Here is a 24,563-nt window from a genome sequence, read left to right on the forward strand (position 1 = left end):
GCCAAAACTCCTAAAGTAAAATTAAAATTAATCTTAAGAAATTACCAGCAAGGCATGTAAATTCATTTCATTGTTTCAATTTTGGAAGAATTTACTGTATAATATGGAAGTGGATAAATTTTGTTTGTGTATGCGAAATTAGAATCATCATAATTTTACAGTCCCAGTTTCCCGGTACTGTTGGTGAGCCTCTTCCATTCTGTCTTATTGAGATACCTTCTGTTGTTAATGATGTCCTCCAGTGTCCTTCCCCGATCTGCAATGTCCATCTTTACAATGTCCATCCAGTGGGTTTTTGATCTTCCCATCATCCGTTTCCCTGCCACATTGGAATATACGGTCTAACTTCAAACTCTCAACAAAGGGATATTTGTGTCCTCTTTTTTTCTTTCCTGGCAATAGTTTTGTCCTATTTTTTATCTATTTGCATCTGGTCACCCTACATGCAAATAGTGTTCACCATGCAGACCAGAAAGCGGGGGCTTTAAGTTTACTTACTGCTCTCATTCATGAGATCCCCTTAAATTGTGTAAAAGAAAAACTTAACAATAATGGTGTGTGGCCTCCAAAGAGTTGACTCTGTATAGGTGCCCTGTGCATCTGAGCATGGGGCCCTACCTACGGTTACTTCTAATGCTGATAACACACACAACCAGTCCCTGAGCCACTGGAATTAATACATGAAAGTTAAAATCCTCATCATGTCGGGAATCGAGCCCGTTAAACATTTAGCCATGGAGCCAGACAGAAAAACTTACTGTAATGTCGGTTGGTTATGTACATGTTGACAATGATGTCATTCCGATGTTACGTATTTACGTTACAAATTTCCTTGTAGACGCCCGAAGGTTAAAGGGAGACTGCCGCTGTAATACGAAACTCAACTCAGTTCTGTTATTTGTAAAACTGTAATGTATGAGGGCTATTCAAAAAGGAATGAGCTGGAGGCTATAAAATGAAAACCGATCATAATACAATTGCCTGCGGAAGAAGATGCGGTCCTGATAAGAGTGCTGAGATTCTAAATTCCCTGTTGGAGAGATGCGGGTGCACACCACGTGATGACAGAGTGAACACATGCACACGTTGACTGTCCACTGCACCCAATCGTGCTGAAAACAGTGAAAATGAGGCTTCAAAAGAAGAAGAAAGGGGTGTAGAGCATTTCCTGATAGCAGAAGGAGTGAGGGGAATGAAAATTTATCGAAGAATGGCACAAATGTTCGGAGAGCACTGCATGTCCATTGCAAGGGTCAAGGCATGGCACAAGCGATTCAGGGAAGGAGCATGTCATTGGCCGATGATTCACGGTCTGGAACGCCACACCGCATTACCGATGACATTGTCCAGCAGGTGGACGTCCCCATCGTGTAAGACAGGCGAGTTACGGTAGCAGCCATTGTTGCAGAGGCCAGAGTGAGCGTGGGAAATGTTCACGACATCATTAACGACAGACTGAAACTTCGCTATAAGTGTGTCCAATGGCTGCAACCAGCACAGGAAGCATGTTAATTGGACCTCTCTCTTGAACATCTGCTGTTCTGTGCAAAGGAAGGGAATGAGTTCCTGTCATGATGGTCGCTGGAGATGGGACACGGGTCATCATTTCGAATTCGAGTCAAAACGGCAAAGTCTCCAGTGGAAGCATGCAGGGTCGTCGCCACCCAAAACATCCAGTGTGAGCTAAAGAAGGCTCTGAGAGGCAAACGATTTACTTTGGACACCGACGTCAAGCAGTACGTTCGGAACTGGTTCACTACGCGGCCCCAGACGGCCATTCACCGCCTTGTGTCGCAGTGGGACAAGTGTCAACAGTGCTGGGTAATACTTTTGAAATAACGGTACAGGTTTTCATTTTATAGCCTCCAGCTCGTTTATTTTTGAATGACCCCTGTATATTTTTCTGAAGAATACTATATGTTTGGTAAAACAGGCATAAAATTCTTAAGATCTCTAAAGAAGTCACAATGTCATTCAATCAAGTTTGAAATCCTACAGTAAAATGTTATGAAAATACGCCTATTTGGTACTCAAATACCGACTTGTTCATTTTCTTAAATCTCTGAAGGTGAAATATATTACCAGGCCGTAATAAGTATATAAAATTAAAAATGTGTGAAAAAGGGAATATAGAAATAAGGAAATATTGTACATAGGGTTAGCCACTCAAGTTGTTGTTGTTGTTGTCATTGCTGTTGCTGTTATTATTACTGATTATCCAAGTACAAACCCTATTTTACACATGGGAGACTACTGGCAAAAATGAGTGCAATTGGACTAGGCAAAAGAGTGACTGAATGGGTGGCTATATTTCTAGAAAATAGATCTCAGAGAATTAGAGTAGGCGAAGCTTTATCTGACCCTGTAATAATTCAGAGGGTAATTCCTCAAGGCAGTATTATTGGACCTTTACGTTTTCTTATATATATAAATGATATGAGTAAAGAATTGGATTCAGAGATAAGGCTTTTTGCAGATGATGTTATTCTGTACAGAGTAATAAATAAGTTACAAGATTGTGAGCAGCAGCAAAATGACCTCAATGTTGTGAGATGGACAGCAGGGTAGTAGTACAGTACAGAATAGATCAGTAGTAAGGATGTAAAGGAGAGGGCATATAAGTCTCTGGTAAGACCCCAACCACTGTATGGTGATTAACAGGGTTAAAAGTCAGGTTGTGAATTTCACAAATAGGAAAAGTCCTCTCGGTTTTAATTACTGCATTGATGGAGTGAAAGTTCCTTACGGGGATCACTGTAAGTAGCTACGTGTTATTATAAGGAAAGATCTTCATTGGGGTAATCACATAAATGAGATTGTAAATAAAGGGTACAGATCTCTGCACATCGTTTTGAGGGTGTTTAGGGGTTGTAGTAAGGATATAAAGGGGAGGGCATATAAGTCTGTGGTAAGACCCCAACTAGAGTATGGTTCCAGTGTATGGGACCCTCACCAGGATTACTTGATCAAGAACTGAAAAAAAAATCCAAAGAAATGCAGTTCGATTTGTTCTGGACGATTTCCGACAAGAGAGTAGGGTTACAAAAATGTTGCAAAGTTTGGGCTGGGAAGACTTGGGAAAAAGAAGATGAGCTGCTCAACTAACTGGTATGTAATACCAATATAGTTGTTCCGTTATTGGACATTATAAATTTTCCAGCTAACTCATTCCTGGTTGCTAGTGTGCTAAGCTGGGCTCATCAGTTGGTAAATAGCACACCTACCAAGACGCATGGCTAGTGCATACCGTCAGGCCACTGTGTAGGCTACTTGGAGCCACTGGCAGTGCCAATGCACTATGAGAGACTGTCTCATTACCAAATATTGATGCCTGCCTGGCCATCAGATGATATAGAAGATTCCCATACGGAACTAAAAAGGGCTTCAGAGCAAGAGTGAATGCTGTTAGTAATTATATAAAATTCACACATTGCATGATACACAGGGAGGCACTGGCTTCAAAAGCATTACAACTAAAGTCAATAAAATGCTGAACGATGCAGTCAAAATTGTAAATTTTGTGAAAGCAAGAGCTTTAAACAGTAGGTATTTTCCATTTTTTGTGTGGAGATGGGATCTACTCATGATTCGCTTCTACTGCACATGGAGGTATGTTGGTTGTTTTGTAGTATAGTCCTTCATTGCATTGTGGAACTGAAGAATGAACTTTGTCCTTTCCTATCAGACACCTGTCCTACACTTGCTGCTCTGTTTCTGGATGAAAATTGACTACAAATACTGTGCTACCTGGCTGATGTATTTGAGAAATGTGTCAGGATGAAAGAGTAATATTGTCTTTCTAAGCGAGAAAGTGTTTGCGTTTAAGAGAAAACTTGAACTTTGGAAAACCCGGATGGACAAATGTAACTGTGAGATATTTTCTTGTCTCAATGAATTCCTGGAGGAAAATGAGTTAGATTTTGGTGAAATTAGTGGAAATGTCATAGCATACCTTGAAAACCTTTGTCAATAATTCAAGGATAAATTTCCAGAACCTTCAGCTGAGTATGACTGGATTTGCAGTCTGTTCGATACAAACGTAACTGCCCGCTTGTCAATGATAGAACAGGAGGATATAATACAACTCTCAAGTGACAGAACACTTTGAAAGGAATTTAAGTTGAAGTCTCTTGAAAATTTTTGGGTGCAGATTCGGAATGAATATTCGAATTTATCAAGAAAAACAATGGACAACTTACTTGTATGAGTCAACATTTTCCGCAATGGCATCCATCAAGACAAAGCATCGGTCTCAACTGCAGCTGGAAAGCGATCTGTGGGTGGCTGTATAAAATATCCAACCAAAACTGATCTAGTTTCATCACAAATTCAAGCTCACTCATCACACTAACTCAGCAAGTGTCAGAGAATTTCCAAATTCTGAACCATGTAACATTTTATTCTTCTGTTTTTCTCTTCTTTTTGGGTGAAGAATTTAAACATAACATTTTTCAAATTCACAGTTAAATGTTGAAACAAATAGCAGTCATTTTCTATAACAGGGTGCATTTGTAAATACACCAAAGATGCAGAAAAGAGAATTCAATAACTTATTAATGTATACACGTGCAGGGAATCCACTCTATAAAATAATTGTTTGTATGAAACAAAACCTAACACTATTCAGCAAAATACGCGTGCAGAAGGCAGACGTCTGTTTGGAAACTCCTGTGCATATTGTCTGCAAGCTTCGGCTGCATTCTGATCAGATTCTCCATAGATTAAAATGATGTCTGTGTATTCGTCATTGCTGAACACAACAGTCATTGCCGATATGCAGTGCTGCTGTACCATACACCAGTCTAGTACTATGCAGTTGAAGACGAGGCTTACTAATGCAATGGGTTGCATTATATGGGTAGCGCTGAGGAACATGCTGCGACCGACCGTCGGGTTGTTATCTCTTTAAATTCTGACAAATCCTGGCTGCTGGTAGCAGTGCCCCTGTTAAAATTAGTTAGTAAGTATCCCATCATTTGTGCATGTGGGACATTTATAAGCAGAAAGTACAGCAGCTCGTGGGCTGCCTGATATATAGTGAGATCATTTATCATTACATTAAGTTGTTTCAGTTGTTCCGATAATATTTCCAATTTCAGAACAGCTTCCATCTGAAAATGTGTCCACCTAACATTTCTCATTCTAAAGACACATTTAAGGTAAATTTTAGCATTAATATTGTGTCGTGTCTGCCCCAGTTCGAGCTCAGGACTCATTCTTTCGAGGATCGAACCCGTGACCGGGAATGTAGGAGGAATGGTGTCGCTGAGACATGCGCTGATATTATGGGGAAATTATGAGTTAATATTCATATCTATGTAATGACAGTGAGGCCAAGGTATTATAACAATAATGGGAAAAGATTTAAGGTAAAATTAAGAACCACATAGGTCTTAAGAGTTGAAGGCACACAAAGTGTAGAAGGCAACAAGTTGTGCAATTAGAAGAATGGCTTGGTCGAAGTAGGGTGAGTCATGAAGCAGGACGCTGCACCCTGCTAAAATGCGTAGTATGTCTCCAGAAAAGGTGGAAAGTAGGTAAACGGAAAGAGGAGTTTTTGTTTTGGTGTGTCTGAAGACAGTTACCATAGGAAGAGAACTTCGATTGCCTTCTAGAAGGAGGGCGTAAATTAGAGAGGGTATAAAACAGGGATACACACCCTAGTCGAGGCTTTTTGGAACGATTCTACCAGGAGTGCGAGTGGAAGCTCTGTCAGTCAGGTCTCTGATAATAATAATAATAATAATAATAATAATAATAATAATAATAATAATAATAACGTCCGAGTCTGGACTTGGAATACTCACTACTGAATTTCGACCATGCCAAGTCTTCGTTGTCATTGATATTCGAGGTTGAGAAGGAGCTTGTATATACTGTATATAATTATATATTCATCGGTCTACAATTAAAGAACGTATTTGGGAAGCAGAGGACTTCGTCTCTTTCACACGTAGCGAATCCCCCAGGCCCATTGAAGTAAAACTCCCAAGCCGCTCGGGGAAACAATCTGATTATTCATCACTACTCGTCGTGGTAAAACCTGTGTCACGACAATTGACCTTGCTTACATCTGTTTCAAGTTTAATGGTAATAAGTCTATGATCAGAGAGACTACGTGCTTCATTCAGCTTGTTACAGCTAAATAACTTTACTAATCCGTTGAAGGTATTCATATACTGTTTTCATATTCTTTAATGGTAGTAAGGGGTTAGAGAGAAACTGTTACATTTTCCCATTTCATGATTAATAGACATATCGATACCAACATTTTACTAATATGGCTGTCATAAACGTTCAAAATGGTACAAATTCAAAGATGTAAATATTTTCAAAATTGGACAGTTTTGGTGATGTTCCAACACATGCTTTGAAGGCCTGAACATCAGCTGTACCAAAAAGCATTAAACAGCAAAAAGCTAGTGAATACTTTCTAGATTTTTTAAAATTAACAAAACTGCCTCTCAATGGACTCAGTATACCCATATGACTATAATAATTAACATAAAAATTATAATTACAGTATTGAAAATGAAAATGAAATGGCGTACGGCTTTTAGTCCCGGGAGTGTCCGAGGACATGTTCGGCTCATCAAGTGCAGGTCTTTCGATTTGACGCCCACAGACGCCCTGCGCGCCATGATGAGGATGAAATGATGATGAAGGTGACACATACACAAAGCCCCCGTGCCAGAGAAATTAACCAATGATGGTAAAAATTCCCGACCCTGACGGGAATCGAACCCAAGACCCCTGTGACCAAAGGCCAGCACGCTAACCATTTAGCCATGGAGCCAGATATTACAATATTAAAATATAATAATATGATATAAATTTCAAACAACACCTTGAGTTGTGGATTAAGGTGGTGATTCAGCATTTGACAACTCTTCTTTAGTACTATGGTGACTATCTCATCTCATGATATAGATGTTGATTCCCATAAGGAATCTCTTAGTGCATTGGCACTGCCGGTGGCTCCAGTTAGCCTATGCAGTGGCCTCCACGGTATGCACTGGCCAGCGTATTGGTAGGTGTGCTAGGTACCAACTGATGAGCCCACCCTAGCACACGAGGGTGAAACGCTGGCAACCAAGAATGAGCTAGCTGGAAAATTTATAATGTCCAATAACGGACCATTTATATTGGTATCTCATCTCATACGGAAGATGGAATATGATTTCTTTAATTCTGAAAAAAAAACCGAGGTATTAGCACCTTGTGCTCCTATCACTAGGCCTATTACATCAACGCATTTGAGCTTATATCTGTCTTTGAAATAATTGACAGTAGGTTCATAGATAGCTCTCTTTCCTTTATCCACCTCCTCAGCTTGTTGAAGACCAATCTTGAATTGGACAGAAGGGTCAATGATTATGCCATGCCTAGAGGTATCAACTATTCTAGTAGACCCACCTGAGGAAACGCATGGGATTCCTTCGTGTACTTGCCACCCTTTCTGTTGCAATGCATTAGCGAACTGTGATTGTCCAATTTATAAATAATGTACTGTCTTTCTATAAACCTGAATCATTTAACATTTCCTGATTGTAAACTTTCAAAACATGAAGTTTATATCTTGCGATTGAAACCGAGGTTTCGCATTAGTCTCCTCTCCATTTACGCTTTGGGATAGCCTGTTACGGCATAGAAATCAGTATCCTTATTTTTCTGCAGCTTAAACGGTGTTCTCACAATTTTTAATGTTTAATTCTGCGAGGGCATGTAAGCTCTGATTGTTACTGCTATCTTACGGCTACTGGGGGAACTATTTGTCGCCTTTCCTCTTAGTCTTACTCCGGCCAATCAAAACGCTTAAGTCAGCCATTTTGAATGTACCCTCGAACCCAGTGAGAGAGGGAAGCGAAGCCGGTGCATTCGCTGTCTTCCCAACATGGAAAGAAGACGTTGGTGTATCAGTCTCCACGTTATGTATTGGAGTAGCGGCATGGACTACGGATAATTGAAATTGATGGAGGATTGTGCTCTACACCCTCAGAACTAGTTTTTTTCATCCTCTTGAAGAAGATTTGTGTTTTTCCTTCTATTTTTGGTGATCTTGATCTGGTAAGGTAACATGGCTCGGCCATGTCTGAAACTTTTCTACTGCTGGAGCAACTAAAATGTAAGTCCACATCTTTAAAATTACCTTGGTATTTCTCACCCACAGTGAACTACTTCAGTGATTTCTTCGAAGAGAGCCTTTTATCATTAAATTAGTGGTGTGCGGCGGAAAATTATGATAAAACTTCCTTATTAAAAATTCATAAAAATATTGTGATCTCATACATCGGGTTGAAAATGTATTAGCTTGCTTATTTATGTCCCTAGGGTGTTTAACCTTCACGATAAGGAATTTAAATGGTTTCTTGGGCAAAATTGTAAAGAAAAGTAAGAAATGTGGAATTTTAATTATTATTATTATCATCATCATCATCATCAACTTTGGATGTGACTTCTGTTTCAAATGTCTTGGTTTTTCAACTGGGTTAATGCATGGGAGATCCAGTAAGGATTATCAGGGTGGGATACCTTTCGTATTAAATTTTGTTTCTTGTTTCCTCTATTTTATTACTTGATTTCTTTTGGGGTTTTTACGTGTATTTGGGGATGGTTTTCTGCTTTCTGGCCTCCATTTTTCTGACCATTGTTGTCCTCCCTCGGGATTGGTCCTTACCATGTTTAACAATTACCTTTGGTATCCTTGGTGATGATGATTGTTTTTGGTAATGATGATGATGATGATTTTGATTTAATATGGTGGACTGCCCCTTGTGATATTGCTGTGTGGTTTGATGTAACCAGTGTTGAGGGTGTGTTTGATTTTATCTTTGGAGCTCATTTTTGGCCTTTCTTTCATCTCCCCTGCTTGTGATCTTGGGATTTTTTTTCTTTCCCTTTGAGTATTTTACTAAAAGTTTCTGATATCCTGTGCTGGACCTCCCAGTATGCCTGGTCACTTTGTTAAAGAAAAAGGAGAGTTTCAAGAAATTAAGAAAAAATCTCTCAATGTGTAATTGGAAAGGTTGTAATTTTAAACCCCTACCTAAGACATTGGGTAATTGTAAAGGTATATTTTCTCTATCTAGAAGTGATTGTGGTTGTTGTGAAGGTAACTTGAAGTTTCTGTTGGTAACTTTCATTTATTTAATTCCTTTCTTATCAAACGGCCGTTTTAAATTTTATTTCCTTTTCTAAGGTGTTTAGTTTAACTTGATTTCCATTGGAATGTTACTGTGGTTTCAAGGAAGTCAGTTTAATTTAACTTAATCTGTTGTCGTTTCATTATAATTTGATTGATATTCCATTTCAAACTAATTTAACTTTAATTCAGGTAATTTTATTTGTTATATCTTCAAGGATGATCTGTAATTTATTTTACCTGTTAATTTTTCTTTGAGTTTTAAAAATTATATTTTCTTTAAAAAGAAAAGATTTGTCTTGTTTTCTGCTCAACAATTATTTGGCACTCTGTCAGTTGGTAGCTTGATCCACCCGTTTGTTGTTTTCTACCACCTGGAGGTAAGTTTACTTGTTTCTATGTTCTTTATTTGTGTTCTAGGTGTGTAGTGTATGTGACGCTTCCTGTTTGTTTCTCTGGCACCGGACCTTTTGTCCTCTGTGGTGCAGTTTTTACTGCCAATCAGCTGGGTTGGCACGGGTTACCTAGCTGGTGGGGCACGATGAACTTTTATATTGCAGGAGCAGAAGCCTTTGCTGAAGTTTCCTGTCAACAAATATTCTTATTTCTTTTGAAAACATAAACCATGGTTTCCCTCATTTAATTAGCCTGTTCTACACATACCATTTAGCAGTCTTGTTCATTCTACTTCGACGCTGTGTTTCCCAATAACGGGTGAATGCTTGAACAAGTCCAGAATATATTGCCTAACCTTGCACTATGCGATACAGCTCACGTTCAAAACCTCCAACTGCCTGTTAAAGAATTAGAAACTCTTTTCATAAAGTAACTGTTCAATCATGAAATGACTTACATTTTTGAACTCTTTAACAATTTGAACTTTGATGACAGTTGCGTGGAGTAGTGCAGTTCAATTTACTTTGAGCTATGATGAAGACTAGGACCATGAAATATATTCACAAATATCCTTGTAAGGTAAAAACGGTGAAGGCAAGTCAGAGGGAATGTGATCTAAGAGTAAGTAAACATATTCAAGCAAAAACCACAGTAATTTTAGTACTTACAGTGACACAGTAGTTTCCAGACTTGATATTTGAAAAGATGCATTCTACGTGTCCGTTCGTTAGCTGGAAAAAAAATTGCAAAAAATGTTAGAAACAATTGTCACAGTTGTTTTCAGTTTTACAGCATGTTATTAGAATGCTGCAAAATCTTCAAATGTTCCCACATATTCAATACAATCTCACTATTAACACTGACACTTTCATAGCCCGTACTTGCAGACATGATATGGGTTTATGCCAAGTCAAGGAAACAGGGTGAAACTGTAGGTTTCGCAAAGAACTTTGCTTCGCGTCTTCAGAAGGAAATCTCGACTGTTCCCGAGGAAGTCTTTCACAATAATACGTCTACAATCTCACTACTGTGCGACAGAGTGAGTGAGTGAGCGAGTTCGTTTGTTTGTATAGGTTAATCTTGTAAACTACTACACTGATTTCAGTAATTCTCTCATCATTAAAATACTTATTTCCTCCATGTTTTCATAGGTTGGAATCTCAACACATGCTAACTGCTCACAAGATGTAGATAGGAGGATTGGTGCTGCCCACTCAGCATATGGACGTTCACCCCATTGTGTCTTCATGAATAAAGATCCGAACGGGGGACAATTTTACCTCCGGAATATTTTACCCAGGAGGAAGCCATCATCAGTACGACATTCATATGGAGAGAGCTGCATGTCCTCTCGGGAGTTAGTTGCGGCTGTAATTTCCCGTTGCTTTCAGCCGTGAGCAGTATCGACACAGCTGAGCCACGTTAACTATTATTACGATGCCATATCAGTGAATCATATAGATTGCCGCCCTTGCTATTTCCGAAAGGCTGCTACCTCCCTTTTGATGAACCATTCATTAGTCTGGTCTCTCGACATATACCCATTTGATATGCTTCACTGAGACGCATCAGGGCAAGGTCACAAAGGGAGGAAAATAGTGGCTATTTACAAAGTCTCTAGTCCTGACAGCAGGTCTGCAGCTGGGCAGTCTTTACCTGGACCATGCACTCCTTCTGTAATCTTGATTGACAGCTCTGACTTGGGCACATATCACAAAACAACTTCCCTGTAGCTGGGTTTCGAACACAACACTAACACAAAACACGACTCCAAAATGAGTCCAATAACTCACACAATTAACTCGCAATCAACGTGACACCTCACACGCAGAAGTACTCAAACATGAACCACTCGACTTACTCTCAATACTCTGTGTTTTTCACGGCAACCCTCCTTGAGAGAAAGAAGAAGAGCTGCTCGACTAAGTGGTATGTTCCGAGCTGTCAGCGGAGAGATGGCGTGGAATGACATTAGTAGACGAATAGGTTTGAATGGCGTTTATAAAAGTAGGAAAGATCACGATATGAAGATAAAGTTGGAATTCAAGAGGACAAACTGGGGCAAATATTCATTTATAGGAAGGGGAGTTAGGGATTGGAATAACTTACCAAGGGAGATGTTCAATACATTTCCAATTTCTTTGAAATCATTTCGGAAAAGGCTAGGAAAGCAACAGATAGGGAATCTGCCACCTGGGCGACTGCCCTAAATGCAGATCAGTATTGATTGATTGATTGATTGATATTTTATATCCCTGCCGACATGGGCGTAATATGTGCATTTCGATTGGGGAGTAAAGGATTACTGGAGGGTACATGGGCTTTGCTTTTGAGAGTAATTTGCACCCACAAAATTATTCCTAATATTCTCTTTCCTTTAATATTCTATGCTAATAACTTTAATTTAATAAAGAAACCTCTGTGAGGTAAAGAACGTTCACACAGAATTAAAAGTAGACCTAATTCAAATGTATTTGTTACTTGGCTGTTTTTATCCTAAAAGTAAGAATCAAGCAGACAATATGCACTAAAACAAAAGTTTTCCTTATTTTACATAATCCGATCACGTCGTATTTTTACGCAAAATGAAGTCTTCTATTTCGATTTGAATTAAATTCATCCATTACTTTTGAAAAGACAGTATCAGTGCTCCTTCTGATAGCCAAACAGGATAACCTCTCCTGGGCGATCATGTCCTGCAGTATATTTATAAGTGCCGTACACATGAAATTACCTCTCACAGATTGCTGAATACATTTGAGCACTGTATTTAAAAAAAAGGGGGAATTTAAAAAATGAGAGTGAACACTCCGCAAGAACGGCAGTTTTGTATTGGATTAATTTGTTTTCTGAATCATCGATTTGGTTCATTGAACAACCATTAAACAGAGTAACGAAAAACGTACTTATAAATTATGTATTTATATGTCTTTAATATTACGATGATGATTGTTGTATAAAGGGGCCTAACAACTTCAAAATGTATCCACTGACTACAATCTAACATAAAACGGGTCATCTAAAAATCTAGATCACGAAATTAGCAATACAAAATGTGTAACGGGATGTTACCTAGCAACCGTGCAAGCTGTGATGTGAAATAATGACGGATGGCCATGATTGAGACACATGCCACCAAAGAGGAGCGTTAGAGTACAGATTGTCAATGTTGTGATCTTGCAGGCTGTGATGTGAAGTATTGGTAGATGGCCAATGAGTGCCTGTAAATAATCCGATCCACTAAGCCACTAAGGGGACAAATAACTTGCCCTGAGTAGGGTGATGGACCTCCCAGTACTCTATAGGAAATGCCATTGGTTAAGCAACATCTGTTCCCAGGAAAAAAAAGGGATAGGACTTAAGGTTTTTTGCGGACAGTGTTACGTTGTATGGAGTAATAAATAAGTTACGTCATCATCATCATGTCATGTGGCCTCCGAAGAGGCCTGCTAGCTGACGCCGTATAGGCGAACTCCGCGTCTATGACGATGGGGCCCTACCTGTGATGAATTCTAATGATGTAGACGGCACATACACACTCAGCCCCCGAGCCATCGGAATTAACCAATGAAGATTAAAATCCCCGACCCGACCGGGAATCGAACCCAGGGACCCTCTGCACCAATGGCCAGCACGCTAACCATTTAGCCATGGAGCTGGACAAAACTCGTGTCCTCATCCCGAGGTGGTGCAACTCTTTTCAGGCACACCCGCAATGGAAGTGAGCTGCACCACATACCAGCCCTGCTGCTAGTACCGGGAATCGAACCAGGACGGCAGGTAATAGTGCAAACCGTTAGGTACGGAAGCGGACATTAATATACGTGATTTGAGCGACTCCAAGAAGACCTTGATAATGTTGTGAGATGGACAGTAGGCAATGGTATAGTGATAAACAGGGTTAAAAGTCAGGCTGTGAGTTTCACTAATAGGAAAAGTCCTCTCAGGTTTAATTACAGCGTTGACAGGGTAAAGGTTTCTCATAGGAATCACTGTCAGTACCTAATTGTTAATATAAGGGATTATCATTGGGGTAATCACATAAATGGTATTATAAAAAGAGGGTACAGATCTCTGCACATGGTTATGAGGGTCATTAGGGGTTGTAGTAAGAATGTAATGTAGAGGGCATATAAGACTGGTAAGACCCCAACTAGAGTATGGCTCCGATGTTTGGGACCCTCACCAGTATTACTTGATTCGGGAACTGGAAAAATCCAAAGAAAATCCGCTCGATTTGTTCTGGGTGATTCCGACAAAAGAGTACCATTACGAAAATGTTGCAACCTTTGTGCTGGGAAGACTTGGTAGAAAGGAGACGAGCTGCTCGACTAAGTGGTATGTATTGTATTGAATAGGTGGATGAATATTAAAAGATACAAGTGTTATTTAATATAAGTGGTATGTTCCGAGCTGTCAGTAGAGAGATGGCGTGGAATGACATAAAGAGATGAATAAGTTTAACTGGTGTTTTTAAAAGTAGGAAAGAGCGGTGGTGGTGAAAGTTGCAATTCAATAGGAAAAACTGGGGCAAATATTTCTAAAAAGGAAGAGAAGTCAGGGATTGGAATAATTTACCAAGGGAGATATTCAATAAATTTCCACATTATTTGCAATTACTTAAGAAAAGACTAGGTACACAAATGATAAGGTATCTGCCACCTGAGTGACTGCCCTAAATGCAGATCAGCGATTGATTGATTGATTGATTGATTCGTTTGATTTAATTGGTTAGAGGTGGCTGCTAGAGGAGACTGTGCTCCTGCTTTTTTCGGCAGTAACTCTAAAATGCCTTTGGATATAGTGAGCTCATCGAACTATTTATACGATGGAGTTTGGCGAATTGAAGCCCCTGAAAATGCTAGGGCGCCCCCGTGGAGGCGATACACAGTCCCCAATATACTGAAAAAATTGTGAGAAGTCAGACGTTATAAAAGCCGGCCATGCGGTATAAGGGTAGCGTGCCTGCCGGTGGAGGCTCCGGGTTCGATTCCTGGCCAGGTCAGGGATTTTTACCTAGAGCTGAGGGCTGGTATAAGGTCCACTCAGCCAACGTGATTACAATCGAGGAACTATCTGACGGTGAGATGGCGGCCCCGGTCTAGAAAGCCAACAATAACGGCCGAGAGGATTCGTCGTGCTGACCACACGACACCTCGTTCTCTGCAGGCCTTCGGGCTGAGCAGCGGTCGCTTGATAAGCTATGGGCCTTCGGGGCTGTTGTGCCATGGGATTTGGTTTGGTTTTATCATGAAGCGTCATGAAAACGACAATCAAATTACACTCTCAATGGCAAAGGCACGCGAATTGATGGAATATACAGAAAACAAAGATATAACTATGATCGGATTGAGCAAGACTGTGCTAGAGTGGAGGAGTGAAGGCAACAAATAGGTTTGGTGACATCCTGAGATTCCTTTGCTGGTGAGACCTAGTGTTTACAGTGCAATATGTCTTCTGGTGTGGGCTGGAGTACTTTTGTTACTTTCATTGAGCTGTCTCAGTCTCATCTTTGGGTTTGACAATATGAAAGTGACTGAGGTATGAGTGGTGCTAGTAATACCATTCCTTATGCATCCAGTCCCTGTTATGAAAGGTGTGAAAATGTTGCTCATAGGGTCGGTTGGTGCATGCATTTCAGTGGGCTTGGCAGACTGATTGTAATAGCAACTTCTGGCTCAGGGAGGAAAACAACGGGAAACTACACCACTCTTCATTTCCCTGGTATACCTCTTCAGTGATGCCTAGGCCATCTACGACAGATGATGGCGGAGCTGTTGAGGATCCAACCAGCTTTCGGGCTGACGACTAAACATACATACATACACGTCACCCTGAGAGAAGATATGACAAAATATGTGGAGAAAATGACCCGATCTGAGCAGCGACAGAATAATTGAAACCAGGCTTGGGTTTGAGAGTGGAAGAAGGAATTTCATGCACGTGCACAGAGGGGCGGGGCAGTGTATCCGCCTGTGGTAATTCAGGTTATGAAAACAAACAAACAAACAAACAAACAAACAAACAAACAAACAAACAAACAAACAAACTCAAATAAATAAATAAATAAATAAATAAATAAATAAATAAATAAATAAATAAATAAATAAATAAATAAATAAATAAATAAATAAATAAATACATTTACTTCTCTTAGGTTTTTTGGGAATGCTATTTTCATCTCATACTCGCTACGTTTTTTTTTTTTTCTATTTATGTATTAAATGTCACTATGAAGTAGAAACTTACCAAGGAACAGTTATTGGGATTCGTTGGTGACGTAACCTTGGACTCACATTCCAATTCGCCCGTATGCTGTAAGAGAAAAAAGTTCAAATGTTATCGAACAGATACGCAACTGAACGAGAGTTCCATTATTGTATAGTACATACAAATGTAATTACACTAACAAAATCCACAAGAAAGTAAATCATTGTGAGATGCACAATGGACTACGTCTCTGCATTTAATATTTCCATGTTTTATGCCAATTATATTTTATTTTCTATCGATATTGTACTTTTCTCATTTTTGTACATCGGATAGTTACATCTGTCCATGTAGCATGCTTTACTTTTAATTCTATAAGTAATTTAGTACTTAAAGTTTTAACATCTTTACACTAGCCGGTGAACAATTTCGTAAAGTAACTTAATTCGGACGATGCGGGCCATCTTGAAATACAGACATTTGTTATCAATTTCTATCAATAACAGAAGCTCTGACATTTACAACCGAGATAAGTTCAGAAAGTTAAACAAGACATCCGACTCTCTCCAGTCACTAACAGCTAAATCACTGCGTCCAGGAGTAGGAGTGAAATGGACTCAAGAAAGAAAAGACATCCATAGGAATACTGGGCCAAGAAGAAGAAAAAGCTCACCACAGTTAAGAACCACGTGGTCCATTGTAGGCCTAAACGAAGAATAAGAAGCAGCTCTCTTCTGAGGACATCAATACTCCCGTTATGAAACACAAATCAGTTGTAGAAGTACGAAGGGCATAAAACGGAGAGTAGCACAAGGAAGGCCTCACCTCGAACATTGATATAGCAATTAGAAAGATGTATTTGAAAACCTTCGTCTGGAGCATGGCATTGTATGGAAGTGAAACATGGACGATAACTAGCTGAGAAAGAATAGAAGTTTTTGAAATGTGGTGTTACAGAAGAATGCTGAAGGTGAGATGGGTAGATCGAATCATAAATGAAGAGATACTGAATCGAATTGGTGAGAGGAGATGGATTTGGCTAAATTTGACAAGAAGAAGAGATAGAATGATACGACACATCTTAAGACACCCAGGACTAGTTCATTTAGTTTTTGAGAGAAGTGTAGGCGGTAAGAACAGTATGGGAAGATCAGTTATGAATATGGCAAGCAGATTAGAGCAGATGTAGGAAGTAGTAGTTATGCAGAAATGAAAAGGTTACCACACGATAGGGTGGTAAGGAGAACTGCATCAAACCAATTTATGGACTGATGACTCAAACAGCAACCTAGTTCTCGCGGTTGACGGATTCGCGAAACATGGTTATATTGTACATAAAGCATGTGTAATTTGTTTGAAGCCCTCCGAAGTTCAGAACATTACAGTTTAACGAAATTTTGTGTTTTATACGAAATTTGCATTTTAATGCGAAATTCTGATTATTTTCGGCGAATATGTTTTTTCTGCGGAAGATCAGAATTTTTGCTTAACATTTAACGGAAAACATTCGAATGACAAAGTTTAGTGCTGTGGTCTGAGGGTGAAACAAGCTCCTGGTTCGTCGGTCTAGAGTTCTGCGCTGTCAGTTTTTCGAGTGGGGATGGCATTTAATATATATATAAAACAATACTATAATGTTCTGTGTTCACGTAATCTTACTATATATAAAAATGGATGTATGTGTGTACATGGCACATCTCCTCCTAAACCAATGGAGCAAGTCATAAGTGTACTAAGTTTGGTTGAAATTGCATCAATTGCGGATCTTCCGCAGAAAAAGAAACATATTCGCCGAAAATAATCAGAATTTCCCATTAAAATGCAAATTTCGTATAAAATACAAAATTTCATTTTCATTCGATTTTTTAAAAGTCCAAGTTCAACTCCCTTTTGGATAGGGGGCGAGGGGGGAATGATATATAAAATTAAAGGAAAATAGTGTCGAATACATAGTTTTCGGGGTCACTGAGGTTGAATTGTGCACTCCGGATTTTTAGTATCAGGAGTAAAACCACGCGGGGTAAGACAGCCCAGGAATCCTTACCGCGGGGGGGGGGGGGGGGCGAGGGGGGTCAGATACACAAATTAACGAAATTAGTGTCAAATCCATACTTTTCGGTGTCGCTGAGATGAATAGTGACACTCCGGATTTTTTTGAAGTCCAAGTTCAGCCCCCTTTTGGGGTGGGGGCGAGGAGGGAGTGATATATAAAATTAAAGGAAAATAGTAACGAATACATAGTTTTCGGGGTCGCCGAGGTGAATTGTATACTCCGGAATTTTAGTATCAGGAGACAAACCACGTGAGGGTCAGACAGCACAGGAACCATTACGGGCGCGGGGGGGGGGGGGGGGCGGTCAGATATACAAATTAACGAAAATAGTGTCGAATCCATATTTTTCGGGGTCGCTGAGATGGATAGTAACACTCCGGATTTTTTGAAGTCCAAGTTCAGCCCCCTCTGGTGTGGGGGCGAGGGGGGATTGAATATAAAATTAAAGGAAAATAGAGTCGAATACATACTTTTCGCAGTCGCCGAGGTGAATTGTACACTCCGGATTTTTAGTATCAGGAGACAAACCACGTGGGGGTAATACACCCCAAGAACCCTTAGGAGCGGGAGGGACGAGGGGGGTGAGATATAAAAATCATCGAAAGTAGTGTCGAATCCATACTTTTCGGGGTCACTGAGATGAGTAGTGACACTCCGGAATTATTTTTAAAGTCCATGTTCAGCCCCCTTCTTGGTGGGCGGCGATGGGAGAGTGATATATAGAAATAATAGAAAATAGTATCGAATACATTGTTTTTGGGGTCGCTGAGATGAATAGTGACACTCCGGATTTTTAGTATCAGGAGACAAACCACGTGGGGGTAATACACCCCCAGGAACCCTTAGGGGTGCGGGGGGGGCGAGGGGCTGAGATATAAAAATAATCGAAAGTAGTGTTGAATCCATACTTTTCGGGATCACCGAGACGAATAGCGACACTCCGGAATTTTTTAAAGTCCGAGTTCAGCCCCCTTCGTGATGGGGGCGATGCGAGAGTGATATACTATATACAAATAATCGAAAATAGTGTGGAATCCATAGTTGTCGGTGTCGCTGAGATGAATAATGAGACTCCGGATATTTTATAAGCCCAAGTTCATCCCCCTTTGGGGGTGGGGGGCGAGGGGGAGTGATATATAAAATTAATCGGAAATAGTGTCGAATGCATAGTTTTCGGGGTCGCCGGGGTGAATTGTACACTTCGAATTTTTAGTATCAGGAGACAAACCGCGTGGTAGTAGGACACTTCCAGAAACTCTTACAGCGGGGGGCGAGGGGGTCGAGATATAAAAATAATCGAAAGTAGCGTCAAATCCATACGTTTTGTGGTAGCTGAGATGAATATTGACACTCCGGAATTTTTCAAAGTTCAGCTTTCTTCGTGGTGGGGGGCGATGGGAGAGTGATACATAAAAATAATCGAAAATAGTGTCGAATCCAGAGTTGTCGGGGTCGCTGAGATGATTAGTGAGACTCCGGATATTTTATTCCAAGTTCATCCCCCTTTGTGGTGATGGGGCGAGGGGGACTGCGACATAAGAATAATCGAAAATAGTGTCGAATCCATAGTTATCGGTGTCGCTGAGATGAATACTAACACTCCCGATTTTTTAAGAATCAAAGTTTAGCCCCCTTTAGGGTGGGGGAGGGGGGTGTGAGATGTAAAAATAGTCGAATATACTGCCGAATCCATAGTTTTCCGGGTCGGTGAGATGAATAGTAACATTCCGGAATTTTAAACTTCATCCCCTTCGGCATAGGGGCTGAGAAGGTGAGAAAATAAATTGTCAAAAATGATCGAGATAGTGGACGTGTGTATGTTTCAGTATGACTAAGTATGACTTACTACCTGGAAAACATACTTTGGGAGTAAGACGCCCCTAGAACCACTAGGGAAGCGGATGAAATATGTTCCATATTAATGAATGAAAGTCAGTTTGGAGCGATCTCTTTATACTGTACTATATATATATATATTTATTAAGGCATTAAAATGAAAACAGACGTGAATAAATGAGACCATTCTAGGAATCTTAGAAACTTAAAACTTGGTACCAGACAAGCTGATTACTTCCGGATCCCTAGAAAAATCTAAAATTCTCAAAATTCTCTGAGGGGGACACGCAGGGAGTTTCAAATCTACATAAGAACACAGACGGTGATATTTATCCAGAACGATAACTTATAGGTTTCATGGGCTTAGAAGTTTCAGGAAAGTGCTAATTTTAACCCCCCTCCCCCATATGAAGATAGCGGCACAATCTCCCAGACGAGTTAGAAAATTGAAATTTGGCAAAATTATAGCTTTTTTGTACGTTAAATTTGACTGTATTTCTGTTTTACCTAAATTTTCCACTTTGTACACGTATAATTGATGGTTTGATTCACTTTGAGGAAAGATGGGATCATCAAATTCCACACGACTATTGGCCCACCCAGTAGCCATATGTGAGCCAAATTCTATGTTTGAAGCTGTCGCATAAGTATGTGAAAAGTAATTCACTGTGTAAAAATCTTACACAAATTTCACTCTATTTAACGTTTCTAAAACAATCTTACCTTTAAATAGATGTGATACGAGGAAATATCATAGGGCCAGCCATTTAGATCGCTAAGTGAGGCCAGAGGCGTCTTACCGTACAATCCGCTTTTCGATATCGTGCGCCGTATAGCAGCAGTTATTCTGTAAATGAAGGTGAACATGCATACACTTCCGTATGTCGATCTACGTTTATTCACTGAAGTCGATTTGTAGCGATCTAGAAGGGGTGTGTCCGACATTGTAAGTAATACTTTACAAATCAATAGTGACTGTCAGCAGGAGGGCGTCTGCTGTTGTAATCAGTACTCCCCACGTCAACTTTAACTGGCAGTAGGAATGGGGTCCTCCTCCAACGCCTATATGCCACTGTAATGAACAATTCCCTTCTCGATTTGACTAGCAGAAGGCAAGGGAGCGTGCATTTTTTCAAAACTCTTTTACCTGATTCTCTTTATCATTAGAAATAGGTGCCCCCTTGCAAGGGTGCCCCCGATTATTAAAAAAAATTACCCATCAAAATGTGACTGACGTTACGCATAGTGAATTGCGGTATACAACTGGACCTGTCGTTATTATCACAACTCCGCAAGTCGCACTTTACATTGGAAACAACGTCTGCGGACCTCCCTGTGCTGTTTCCCGGATAACGTCAAGAGACATGCAATGTAAAAAACCTTATTCACTTCATGTACAGTAATTTACTTCGATATCCGTATACAATGTAGAATACCGTAGCGAAGCACGGGTACATAATTAAGAAATGTAGTATCTTGGAACACAGGTGCAATGAGTATGATATAAACATTAGCCTTTCAATGACTAAAGTGATGCGAGCAGGGACGAAACTTCACTGAAATGAATGCCAGATCGGGAATACGAGACTGGAACAGGTAGATCATTTCAAGTAATTAGGATGTGTATTCTCCCAGACTGAACCAAGGTCGAGCAACGCTAAAGCAGTGAGCTCGCAGTTGGGATTAACAGTATTCTGTAGGAGAGAATCAGCTCCCGGAAGAAACTATCTGTTTTCACACCAACTTCGCTGTGAGGGAGCCAGAGCTGGGTGGACTCATGATATTTTATTCATAAATTAGAAGTAAGTGGCGAGAATGATCGCCGGTACATACGGATGGAAACTTAGGTAGGAGAGTACTCGGAATGAGAAGATAAAATTAGGAATGAACTCAATAGATGAAGCGGTATGCATAAACCGGCTTCGGTGGTGCGGTCATGTGGGGCGAATGGAGGAGGATAGGTTACCTAGGAGAATAATGGACTCTGTTATGGAGGGTAAGAGAAGTAGAGGGAGACCAAGACGACGACGGTGAGATTCAGTTTCTATTGATTTAAAGATAAGAAATATAGAACTAAAAGAGTGGATTATGGAGGAGTTTAGTAAATTCACAGAGGGTTTTAGACAAAACTTAAAGGAACCATCTTTAGGGCCGCCGACAGTAGGGTTCGAACCCACTATATCCCAAAATAAAGCATGGCCAACTCGCTCGGAGTAACTGCAACTGCTCTTAAAACCTCCGTCTCCGTTTACTTCGGTTTAATGTATTTTCTGTCTTATTTTATGGTGCCGAGACTTGGACCGTACCAGAGAACACCACCAAAAACTTCGATGTTTTCAGATGTGGTGCTACCCATGCCCGCTCAGAATAGGTAACAATGAAGTACTCCAGCGCCTGAACAAAGAGTTAGAGGTCATACACAACATCAAAAAGAAGAAACTTTAATAATTTGGCCATATCATTCGAAATGATGAATATAGACTACTTCATAGAAGTGAAGCTTCCACGGTGTGAAGAATTATTTAATTTAATTTCCGGGTTGAACCGTGTTGTAGTTGTCTGCTCATCACGTACAGTTTGCCGACGTTTCGAATACATTGCAGTATTCTTTATCAAGGCGACTGAAATACCCCTACTCGATCCGAGCGGCAAACTGTACGTGATGAGCAGACAACTACAACACGGTTCAACCCGGAAATTAAATTAAATAGACTCCTTCAGCTTATCTTATAAAGTAAGCTTGAAGGAAGGAGAAGAAAAATAATAATATCTTGACTATGGAATCTACGAGAATGGTATGAGCGCAGTAACCTCACTCTTTTCCGAGTTGCTGAGAACAAGAACTAGATCACCCTGATGACAGCCGACGTCCAATGAGGATATGGTACAAGAAGAAGAAGAAGAAGAAGAAGAAGAAGAAGAAGAAGAAGAAGAAGAAAAGAACCCCTAACTATGAAACTTAAAAGGGAAAACTATAAGTCTTCATGAGAACAACAACTGAATTTGTGATGCTGAAAGTGTGCGGCAGGTGACATCAACCTGCTGGTAAGTTGACGACTACATTACAAATCCTGTGATTATTACTGTTAAAAGCGCATTTCTTGCGAGAGAAATTCAAAAACCTCTTACTTTTTAATGAAATTTATTAATAAATGTATTAATTGATATTTTTATACTATTTTAAAAACAAGGTTAAGTTGCTCTCTTCAAAATAAGGTATTGGGCATTACAACAATAATAAAATAAATTGCAAAGGAATAAGCACAAAATATTGACCTAGTACTATAAACAAACATGCAGCAAACAGTAATCCTTGTAATGCAAATCCCAACATGCAGATATTTTAAAAGCGTAATACTACTTCTCTTATTAATAGCACATGCAAACAAAAGTATACTCAGTTCATGATGATGTCTACTAAGGTCACATGCTGAAATAACTCATGCCACAAACCAACCGCAACAGTTCCAGAAATTCAATATTAGCAAAAATGCTGAAATGTTCTATCTCATTCGAGGAACTCTATTAATAGGAGTTGTCAGTAGTTCGTAGCCTGGCTGCATAGTGTCGCTGTGGTGCAGACAGGTTGCACCACGGGATGGTGCCAGGGCAGTTCTTCGCTCACCAAGTCAAGAGGCAGTTGCGTGCGTACATTGTACGCAAAACTACGGTCTCTGTAGTGAAGAGTTGTTAAATGAGAGCGGCGAAATGCAAGAATGTCACAAGTGAGTAATGGCGGAACGTGTCTGGCCCCGCGGTGTAGGAGGCAACGCGTCCGACTGTCACCCGGCGGCCCCGGGTTCGATTCCAGGCCGGCTCAGGGGTTTTTAAATCTAAATAATATCCCTGGCCTGGGGACTGGATGTATGTGTCGTCCTTAACGTTCCTTTCCTCACATTCAACACTTTACACTTCCGCCATTACATAGGCTAATACACGCAGGTTCCTCGCATATGGTGCAAGTAGGGGAAAAGGTCTTCTTAGGTCGGCGCCCCGAACAAACATCTTAAAAAATGGCCGAACGTAAAGTTCCGAAAAAATCATTTCACGAAACGTTTCCTATCATGAAGCCAAAATAGTTCTTATCGCTTCGTTCCGAAAAACCGCGACCAGACAGTTCACAAAGAAAGTTGATTCTTGAACTGTTTTTGTGACTCATTGCGAACTGTGCACATGGAGTTTCTTCCACAAGCAGCAACTGTAAACAAGAACAGCTACACGGAGATCCTTAAGCGCCCTGACCTGTGGCTCTGTGGTTGTTCACGAAGTGCTGGCAAGAGCAACAGATCGCCTTTACTGAAGTCATCTGACTGTTGAATAAGCTTATTTGTGAAATTACAGTTCCAATTGTTCTTGATAAAACTGGCGGCAAAGAGACAGAATGCTTTGCTGAATAACCCAATAACAAGCCGTTTTGTCGGAAGATACATCGGGTTTAAGCTACGCACTGTGCTGGAAGAGGGTCATCCTGCTAGCGCTGCGAGGTGAATAGCGGGAAATGTTTGCATTACTACTTGTACGGACTATTCAAGTGTGGAGGCGTTCAAGGCAATGTCCATGCTCACTTGATCTCCGGGATTTCTTCCTCTTTCCTCGTTTGAAAGTAAAGCTACGTGGACGTGGCTTTCATTTTGCCGAGAAGATCATCACTGTCACAAGAACAGCCATACAGAATCTTCCTGTCATTATCTTTCAGCAGTGTTTCTAACAGATATACCAACTTGGCAGATGTCCACAGCGACCAACAACTGTACACCGTGTTGCCTACATTCTAGCGGGGGGGGGGGGGGGGCGACGACCTTAGATGTTAGGGGCCCCTTTAAACAACAAGCATCATACATTCTAGGCGCCAATCCACGGACAACTTGACAGTGGTAGTAGGAGAATACTTCCAATTTGTTTTTACACCGCACCGGCACAGATAGA

The 24,563-nt window shown here is 40.3% G+C and overlaps 1 protein-coding gene across 7 annotated transcripts in view; it reads right to left on the reverse strand.

Moving 5' to 3' along the window:
• LOC136881088 (uncharacterized) overlaps positions 1 to 24,563 on the reverse strand; it is a 525,856-nt gene that overhangs the window by 62,582 nt on the left and 438,711 nt on the right. For all 7 annotated transcript variants that reach the window (XM_068229307.1, XM_068229305.1, XM_068229302.1 and 4 more), the window contains exons 7-8: positions 15,788 to 15,853; positions 10,207 to 10,269 (exon numbers count right to left, since the gene is read on the reverse strand). In XM_068229307.1, coding sequence (XP_068085408.1) covers positions 10,207 to 10,269; positions 15,788 to 15,853 — 129 coding nt within the window. The remainder of the gene's footprint in view (positions 1 to 10,206; positions 10,270 to 15,787; positions 15,854 to 24,563) is intronic.

The sequence above is a fragment of the Anabrus simplex genome, chromosome 9 (assembly GCF_040414725.1).
Source record: "Anabrus simplex isolate iqAnaSimp1 chromosome 9, ASM4041472v1, whole genome shotgun sequence".
Taxonomy (NCBI): Eukaryota; Metazoa; Arthropoda; class Insecta; order Orthoptera; family Tettigoniidae; genus Anabrus; species Anabrus simplex.